At 43.0% G+C, this 10,047-nt stretch overlaps 1 protein-coding gene across 1 annotated transcript; it reads right to left on the bottom strand.

Annotated features, from left to right (window-relative positions):
* Positions 1–464: 464 nt before the first annotated feature.
* Positions 465–9,742, bottom strand: arxa (aristaless related homeobox a). Its single transcript, XM_070892897.1, has 5 exons — positions 9,466–9,742; positions 7,333–7,891; positions 6,357–6,402; positions 4,555–4,886; positions 465–947 (listed from the first exon to the last, which is right to left on the bottom strand). Exons 1-5 carry the CDS (start codon positions 9,740–9,742, stop codon positions 710–712), a joined length of 1,452 nt encoding a protein of 483 aa, XP_070748998.1. The 3' UTR covers positions 465–709.
* Positions 9,743–10,047: the final 305 nt, after the last annotated feature.

Below are 10,047 nucleotides of genomic sequence, written 5' to 3'. Positions count from 1 at the left end.
GAGTGCAAATTTTCATTTTTTTAAAAAAATGTACAATTATTTTCCTTGGAAATTCTGAAGAATTACCATTATGTACAGAAATCAATCACAGTTTAGTGACATAAGCAGTCCACTCGGATTGGCAGTATTTTGTCCCTTTGGTTTAGTAGCGAACCGCTGGTTGGCTACACTGACGTATATATATTTTAAAAATCCAGACGTAACCAGCGCGTTTATCCACATGTGTGTGTGCTATAGAACTGGTCCGCCGCAGAAACTCAAACTCATTTCATTCAGAAACAGTATCCCTTATATCGGGCCACCAAGATTGGAAATAGGAACCTATCAATCGTCAAATGCACACGCGTGTGTTTTGAATACATTTCATCCTTTTTCAAAACTGCCCTGATTAGATTCAACTCTACTGTATTAAAAAAAACTTTTCTCGGTGAACACATCAGGTATATTCTTAATAAGGCTCCACTACTACTTTCTCCCTCTCTCTCACATGGAGAAATATGAATGGTAGGAACATCACAAATCTTATAATAGGCAGAGAATGTCATTGTTTTTTTTAAGTTTTGCTGTTTTTAAGTGTGGCCTGTTGATATGATGAAAGGGATACTGACTCTACATGCACAGTCTGAGAACCCAATCCACGCGGAGTAACTGGTCCTCTTTCTGAATTTGGTCTTGATCAGCAAGCTGTGTGGAGCTCCTTGCAGTGTATTCAGCACACTTCCTTGCCGGTGGAGGGTGCGGGGAGGATGTTGAGTTGTGTGAGTTGGGCGGCATGTTCCTTGGCTTTGAGTCTGAGTGCTGCGATACTGGACGCTCGTCTGTCTGCTGCTGCTACCGCGGGGTCTGAGAGGGCGCCGGCCTGCACTCCCCCTTCTACCCCCGGGGCCGACTGTCTCAGCAGGGCAGGGCCAGAGGCGCCTGTCAGCGGAGCTACTGTCGAGAAGAGCCTGCAACAGACAAGGATTTTCGACATTATAATACGGGAAAGCCTTTTAAAAATCAAATATGATCAGCTAGTTTGGCGATTGAATGGGATAGTACTGAATATAACGGCTGCCTTATTCAGGGGAATATTGGCCAACGCAATGCGTCAAGTAGCACAGGACTCACATATAATCAGACTTGCATATTACAGGTCTGACTATATCATTAATTACTATGTAAGATAAAGCAGGGTTAGTTACAATGTAGTAAGAATTTGCCTTAAAAGTATCAGTTCGTCGCTAGAATTGTCCTGTTTTGTCAGTCTGTAAGCTTTGCGTGTAATGAAGTTGTACTATTGCTAACATTAATATTGCAGGGATATTGATGGAACACAACTGAACAGCACTATTACTTGGACTACAGTCTGAAGTCCGGGAGTAACAGTTAATAATCCGTTACAGTCCCCGCCAGCATAATCGCTATTTTTGTATTTAAATGTTGTTCTAGAATGTAAAAACTTTGGGCTATCGTATAATTTACAAAATTGCGTCCGATTCACTGCCGCTGCATTAACGACAATAAATACTCCTGCCAGAGACAGGATTCAATGATACCCATTCGGAATTGTTTGCATACCTCGAGTATTTGGCACTGTACGGCGCATGTACCGAGACATCTTTCAGCGAGGGCTGTGAAATGCTGTACCTCTTCATATTAGTGAGCTGGCTGATCTGTCACAACTTTGGACCACGCGCTACAGTTTCTTAATTGATCACAAGTTGTTGTCAGGTTATTCTACGAATCGTGTAACAGCAACCATGACCTCGACCATAAGCATTGCCGAGGGAACAATAGATTGCGAAATTAGTCTGTGTTTTGCTTAAGTAAAGATACTGACATTGATTTCTGGTATTTGGGAGTGTTACACTTTATGTTCGTTCCTCCTGACAGCGGACCAACCAACCAATCATTTTGCCTTCACCTCGCCCGGTAGATGTTATTCCCAAAACAAGGGCCAACTTTCAGCACACACAGCTAATATTTTTCCATCTTGACTGAAATAAATCATGATTTATTGAAACCAGATAAGCTACTTTATGAATAATATAAAAAGTGGTTTTAATAAAATTGAGAATAACATGCATAATTTGTAAAGTTGTTTTGGAGAACATACTCGGTAGATTTAGCAACACCTCCCTTGAAATTTGCTCCTGTTGTGACTTCCCTCAATTAGTGTAACGCACTGGACTTGGATGTCTAAAATATGGATGTGTTTAGCACATCACACACTGTCCTTCTACCACGGTGAAGGTAGATGTTCTGATGTGGCTGATGAAGAACGATGAGGCTTGGAATGACACGTGCTGGAAGGCAGGTATGTGAGCACACACATGTATCCATGGTTTGGTGCCTACCTTGATGCTGTTTTGGCTCCGCACTCCACAATTGATGCAACCAATGGGGAACGGTGTGCCTCCACGTTGCAGTCAGTAAGCTGGTCACGACAGTTGCGCTGCTCACCATACTGCTGGGGAATAGCTGCTGTCCACCTTACCGCAGCTCAAACCAATGTTTGACCAACTCTTTGAATTGGGGACGGAGGCAGCGTCTCATTGGGGCTGAGTTGGTTCCAAGTCCGCACGTCTGGAGAGGGAGATTGGAAGCCAGTCACTTCTCTGTGGCAGACTTGGTAATCCATGGCACAGTTGATGATCCATCAGCTCATGAGCGGAACCTTCAGGATTGACCTGTCACGGTGGGTTGGGGTTGATTCCACTGGGATACTGGTAGGTAACGTAGGTTTAGACAAGTAAACCGCTATGCCTTGGCTCTTGCCAACCTGTTCTACATTCTTTGCATTTAGATAAGGTGAGGCGAGGGTTCCTGAAGTGGCGAGAATATCCACTCCATATTAGGCAAATGGCAACTACTCATTTGTTCTGGAGACGCTTAAACATGATGATGGATTTCTGCGCATGGTCAGATTCCTGGCTGACCAAAAGAAAGTGACATTTGAAACTCCCAAACATTGCGGTGTGAAATAGTCAGGCACCTGTGCAGCTGGGCATGGGAGTAAGGCGCAGGGGAGAGATTACATCCTGGAACTTTTGTAAGAATAAACGGCTCAAACATGACATCTTATATAGTAATTAGTGGGATCTTCTGAATCTATCTGTGGGTTCTTGCCCATTGCTATAGAACCACTTTCCTCGTCACACTCTACACTACCTGTGTCCCATACGAATTTGTGTGTGTTACCAAATGATGCGGCTGACATAACATTATGCTACGTTGAATACCTTTTCAAGCACATATCACACAGATTTCGGGAGGCCATGCCAAATAACTTTCACGTCAGGGTAAGCGACCAAATTATAAAGCTTGAAAAGTAAAACAAACATAGTTGGAATGATCGAGTTGTTTTATTCGCCCCGCTTCTGAAATGCCCAAAATGGTCCGATGCTTTCCTCCTACCCCTCGTCAGTCCATCGTTACCATGCCGCCACTTTTCAGTTTCACTTTATAGAAATTAATAACGAGTAAACATTCCAGATTCTTCATTTTGCTCGTGGACAACTGGTTCAAAACGCCTTGATAAGATAGGGATCAAGCTCATGATATAAATGCGTATGGCTTACACTGCCAGCTAATGAAGAAACAATATTAGAATATTTTATAGCAAATGTATGAGAAAGGAAATGTTGCTGAAAAGGGCAGCATTTATAACTTTGTTTTTGTGAGGCCGAACATTTTTTTTTTATCACAGTCTGCCCTTACTGTGTTATCTAACACATAAACTGCAGAGTAAAAGTAGCTTCGAATAAAAAAATCTGGTCTGGTCCGGTCTACTCTTAAGCCTTGCTTTCCATTTGAGAAATACCGTAAGAAATACTGTGGCACGAGGTAAACTGCTTTCTTGGTGCCGGCTCCCCACGTGTAACTCGGAGTTCTACAGTATTCCCTCGCACAGGTAGATCTGGGGGTTGTAATAACTGCTGTAGCACTTGTACTTAGTTGTTTCATATGTACCAATAGTTACTGGGAAGTCTTAATTATCACGGATGTTTGAAAATGTGCTTGATTTCTCCCTTCACACACATAGGCACACACACACACACTGCTCGCAGTTGTTTGGGTACTTTTGTGCTTTGTTACAAAATATTTCTGCCCTAATTGATGATGTTGTTACTAAACGGTTGTTTGGTTTGTTGTTTTTGGTACTGGACTTGTTGCTGTTAAATATGATTGTATGCAGTGGATTTTGAAGACTAGTAGTCTGTCGCTGAATTTGTTATATTTCCTGTGAGGTTTGTTATTACACTGATTGGTCTCCGTTTTTCCTATTATCGCGGTGTTTTTTTTTAACATTTTAGGTATGTTACTGTTGCTGTTGCAGTTATTTAAAAAAAATATTTATTTACCATTTGGGGATTAGCCTATTCTGTTTGCTGTTGGTTTGTAGCTAGTTCTTTTACAATTGAGTTTTAGCTGATGATTGTGAATGAGTTGCTTTGTTTTTCCTTGTTGACTGTGTTTGATGACGGAGCGAGTCTGGTTCCCTTGTACTTCTGCCTGTCCTGCGACGGCTGCTGCTGCTCCTGCAGGAGGGGCTCTGGCTGAAGTTCTTACCTGCCGAAGTGCGGAGTGATGAAAGGATGTCTGAACATGGCCGCTCCCAGGAAGGTGCCGAGGCCTAGCGGGGCCCCGCTGGGGGCAAGAGCCGCGGTGCCTGGTGGAGGTGGCAGCCCGGGGAAGGCGGCAGCGGCGGCTGCTGCGGCGGCGGCGGCGGCTGACCAGGCGGACTCGAGGCTCGGGTGGTGTCCGAAGGGACTCGCGTCCAGATAAGGTCCCAGCGGGTGGCCCGCTCCCAGGGGGCTGGCGAAGGGCAGGCCGCCTGGGTGGTTCTGAGCTCCGGCTTTCTCTCGCTTCCGCCACTTGGCTCTGCGGTTCTGAAACCAAACCTGCAAAAAAAGATCAAATTAAATTAAACAATTACAAAAAAACTTTCCAAACTCTTGTCGAAAAAAATAAAGAACGAAAAGAGAGTGCGCAGGAAATGTGAAATCACGTTAGGGTTAAATTCAGCTACACAAATGACACAGGAAGGTTAATGTGCACAAAATAACTGTAAAATTAAAGTTCAGCAATAATTACAAGGAAACAATAATAAGAGTTTTATAATTTAAAAATTCGCGATTTCAGTGGTTGTGTTGATATCACTTCCATATAGCAATGTAAAAAAATAAGGTGTCTGTTGACACCAAGTATCAATGTTCAGGAATTATTAGAAAGGTATCAATATCCAGATCATGTGGTGAGGCATAAAACCCTTAAATATATACACTCTTTTTGATTGAGCCGTCAACCCACGCCACTAGATTCCTGTCTTTTTTCGGAGAAATGCCAATTACATAAAAATAACGAAGCGATCAAATATTGGATAAAAAATTATAGAATTACATCAAGCATCCCTCGCAAATTCTCAGATAATGTATCGGGACTGCACGAGATCGCCGATTTTAGTCAGCGAGGTGGCGCTTATAAAAACAACCGATTGCATCTTCACAATTTATGTAATCGTCACTAAATTGGCCTTAATTAATTTCGATAGGTTGTGCTTAATAGATTAAAAAAGAAGTGAAACTAAAGATGACCATAATGCGTTGCAATTCATTTTACTCGAATGTCTCGCAAGTTTTATTGAGTCCAAACGGGCTTTTGTAATGAAGGAGAAGGAGAAAAAAGTTATTTAACTTTCCCACGACTGCCTGAGCGGAAAATAATCATTGATGGCTGCCTGTCACGTTGGGTATTTGACAATAGAACAATGTGTCAACAACACGAGGGAGAATCTCATCATTAGCCCCTTTAATGCAAGAAGCTGTTGTGTATTAAATGAGCCATATGGAATTTATTAGGTCTTATCAGTGCTTGATTGTAACTGTAAAGTGATTTACTCGGCCTTTACCTCCCAACATATGTTTTATGTTCCTCGTGTTCGCAATAAGCTATCAATCATAATGTTTATCGTCGCTTTGGTTATGAGACTTCGAGAGAAAATGCACTGTGGTATGGGCCCTATCAACTTTAACAGCACTTCACTTATGCAACCCTTACATTTGTAGAGCGAAGGAAATCAAATCCTATGTCACTGCTTTAATGCTCCCGGTTGCCGTGGCGCACAAGCATTCACATTATTCATATTTGCGCAGTCTGACTTGGAGCAGTACATTGTACCTGGCGCACTCCAGACTGGGCTGAGATTACTTCTCCGGGGCTATCTGCCCACATACTGTTTTTTAAAAGGTAGGTATTAAATTATGTTAAGGAAAAAATCCTACCACTTTATTTGGAAACACCTAATAGCTGGATCCTTCGATAGAAGAATCAGCCGGGAATCGATCTATCGACATAGAGTCCTTGTAACTTACTTGTACTCGTGCTTCTGTTAAATCTAGCCGCATCGCTAGTTCCTCCCTGCACAAAACACAGAAAGAAGTGAAATACACTTTACACACTCTGATGTTCCGCTGTACCTTTTTTTGGAAAGCTCATATTTATGTCAGCAGCAATAAATATTAAACGTGCTAAATGAGGCGCTCATAAACAGGCGCTCTCCAATCTTTCCTGTTTACCTGGGCCATAAAAAAGGCCAAAGTATGCAAACATCGAGCAAGTCCAGCGACATTGACAAAAATGTAGGAACCGTTACAGCCACCAGCATTGTGCCATTATTAGGAAAGCGCCCGTTTCAACCTTAAAAGGAATGGATTCTTAAATCTGGAAAGTCTATTGCATTGTAAATTCATTAAAAGTCGTCAAAAAGATTACAAGCGTTAATGATTGTTTTCCCCCCCATTCCCGTCGATAACACACCTGATAACATAAAGACTCTTTCCCATTTACGTCACATCATTACACTTGTACTGAATCCTGGAGTGGCTTTGAAAATAATTCGCTGCGTATCCGTTTACTTTCAGTCACTGGGCTGAGGCTGCTTGCCAGCAGAACTAGCCAGGTTTCTGATGTGCACACGGACTTTCAATAAAAACAGAGATTATATGGGCTGATGCAATGTGTAGAAGACAATCTCAAAACTGAACAGACCGGTGTGGAGCGCTGCCTTGCGAGGATTAAATGTTAATCTTGGCGGTCATTATTCTGATAAAGGGGACACTGGCGAGTGTAGTACTGGAAAAGTTATCACTCTCCGAGAGATCGTGTCCCTAGCATTTGTCCATTTCATGTGGTTATGGTTGTATTAGTTGAGCTCATGAACATACAAATGAGCGAGTTTAAATCTAGTCAGAAACAATTCCAGCCTGGATAGTGTACCAATTACCTTTTTCAGTCTGGATTTCTGTTTATTCATGAGTTTTATCGAAGTTATTTAATGTATATAGATACCTGGTGAAGACATCTGGGTAGTGTGTTTTCTGAAAAGCTCTCTCTAGTTCTTCCAGCTGATAGCTGGTGAATGTAGTCCTATACCGCCGCTGTTTTCTTTTTAACATGCCTTCTTCAGAGTCACTGCCGGCTGATAAACACAGACTGTCCTCCCCATCCTTCACATCCACGTCCGTCTGAGCCTCCTCCATCAGTTTAGGGGACAAGTCATCCTCAGCCGCGTCCTCCTTCGAGTTTCCCTCGAACGACTTGTCGATCGGCTCCACCGAGGCTAAATCTGGAGCCTCGGGCAGGGTAGGCGCGCTGTCTCCTTGCGTGTTGCTCAGGCTGAAGTTTTCTTTGTACGATTTGCTGCGGCTGATGCTGACTTGCGGAGCCTGGCTGATTTTCAGATCGGTGTTTCGGAACGGTTCGGAGGATCTGTCCCTTTCCAATTTCTCGTTGCCAATCTCGTTAAATCCCCGGACGTCTAAGATTTTCCCTCCCTGGCCGTACAGCCGTCGGAATTTAGGGGGGAGATGGAGCTCAGTGTCAAACGACATGTTTTCCTTGGGTGATCCTATATATAAAACCACAAGCAGCCATAAATCAGTCATTCAGAGGGGGGTGTAAAAATCACAGTCTGTTCCTCGTACGAAGACTATTTACTAATTAGACACAATTTACACCGTTTCATGAAATCCATATTTTAACAGATGCCAATTGGCCGCGGGTCTAAACCGGACACATTATTGTGTTGGAACACGCTGACACCGACCGATTTATCTGCCAGGCAAAGTCATAAATAAAAGCGAAATGTTGGCAGAGACTTTCGCCAACATTTGGTAAGTGCTCCATTTACTGAAGTTTGAGAATTTGGAGACACAACCACTTTACGTGCAAAATGAATGCAAACTGCCCCCCTCCTCCAACAGTGTATTTTCATTAATAAGGCAGGAGATATCGCCAGACCAGGCCGCGGGAATCAGAGGGTCAGTGTAGCGGGCCACAACATGATTTAATTCCGCACCTCCCCTCTCCTCCCCAGAGAACAACAACAACCCTGAAAGAATCCCCTTTAAAAAGATGATCAGTTTTTTTTTAAGAGAGTGCCTTGTGTAGTTTGGAAGGAACTCTGGTGGTTCACCAGGTATTAAACTCAAATACCCCGCATGATGTGTAATGTAGCAACTCATGCAACTCCACACAGAGCCGCGCCACTTCTTACTGCCCACTTTACTGTTAGAAAAGCACGGTTATATCGGAATATGCCCACTTAAACAACGAGTTGCGAGTGCTACTAATGTCTGGAGATTGTACGCCATTTATTCCCATTTGCAGTTAATAGGACACACGTTAAGAAAGTTATTTTACATCCTTTGATTTTGCTGTAGCTATAGAATGGTGATTGGAAATTCGCCGCCCCCCCCCATTGATATTCTATCATTTTAATCTATTTTAATCGACTTTCCTTCTCGACATCTTACTGAAAAACGATTTCACTGAATCATTCTGAGCACCTTTATTTGTATTTAAAATTAAATGTCTTTTAAAAAGTCTTGAATCATTCCTAACTGTTTCATGCCTGTCTCCATCCATTGATACTTAAAACTTGTACCAACTAAAATGACAATAGAGATAAAGAGAGAAGGGATGAAAGTTAGAATAGGGGTTCCTTTTCCAAGCTTATTTAATGGGAAAGGCGCAATTTGATTTTGGTGTGTTTATCGACAGCATATTTTGAAAATAACCAGTCTCTATCAAGGCACATTAATAATTTTAAACAAATGTCAATACAAAAATATAAATAGAAGTACAAAATAAAACACATTGTTGTGGTGCATGAATCGGTAACATAATCTTCAGCATTGTCTGCACGAGTCAGGTATCCCTAGTCTGAACTAGAAAGTACTTTGGACGACTGCAAAATTATCAAGTGTTTTAAGACACATTTTACACAGTACTCGTCCCTCAAACAATACTGTGCGGATTTGCAAACAAGGCACCGATGCTATGCGCACTGTCAACACTGACGACCCTTTGTAGAGAAACACGAAGTTATTTTTCTTTTGCTTAAAAGTGAAGGCTGGATCTTCGGTGCTATGATCGATTGAAGTTTTCCACCCCTCCCCCTGTTAGAATAAAGCTCCTTACCCTCACTAGCTGTGTCCGGGTCATTCCTGGCTGCGAGAAGCGGCAACGCTTGGGCTCCAATACACCTAATCTTACAGGGGCTCCTCCTGCCCAGAATACTGTCGATGCAGTAAGAGGAGAGCAAAGTTGGGGATTTACTTTTGCACTCGGATCTTTCGCAGATCTCCTCCTTGTATTGAGTTGTCATGGTTCGAGCCTGGGTTGTGGGTTGCCGGAGGCTGCGATTGCCCCACTTGTACAGCGATCGCTCTTGTTCTGATCCAGGCACTAATGACATTTGTATTGAGCTGTAATTGCTTGCCTCTCCATTCTCCAATGCACGTGCTGAAGCCCCTGTGATTGGCTCGGGGAGGTCTGGGGAGCCGCTTTTTTTTTACTTTCCTCCAACACGAAGTTTAGGCGAGGTGGAAAACACGATCTGGAACCTGCAGGAATGAACCTGGTTGAAGAGACCGGCTCCTCTTGGTTGAGTTGCACAGAGCGGCTGTTACAGCCATCAGGTGGTGGAGCTGAACAGCCCATTTAGCTGAGCAGATAAGTACAGTAACACGCAGCTCTCACCTGCCAATTTCCAGCTGACCT

The sequence above is a fragment of the Pristiophorus japonicus genome, chromosome 11 (genome assembly GCF_044704955.1).
Source record: "Pristiophorus japonicus isolate sPriJap1 chromosome 11, sPriJap1.hap1, whole genome shotgun sequence".
Lineage (NCBI taxonomy): Eukaryota > Metazoa > Chordata > Chondrichthyes > Pristiophoridae > Pristiophorus > Pristiophorus japonicus.
This window is presented reverse-complemented; position numbering and strand designations above follow the sequence as displayed.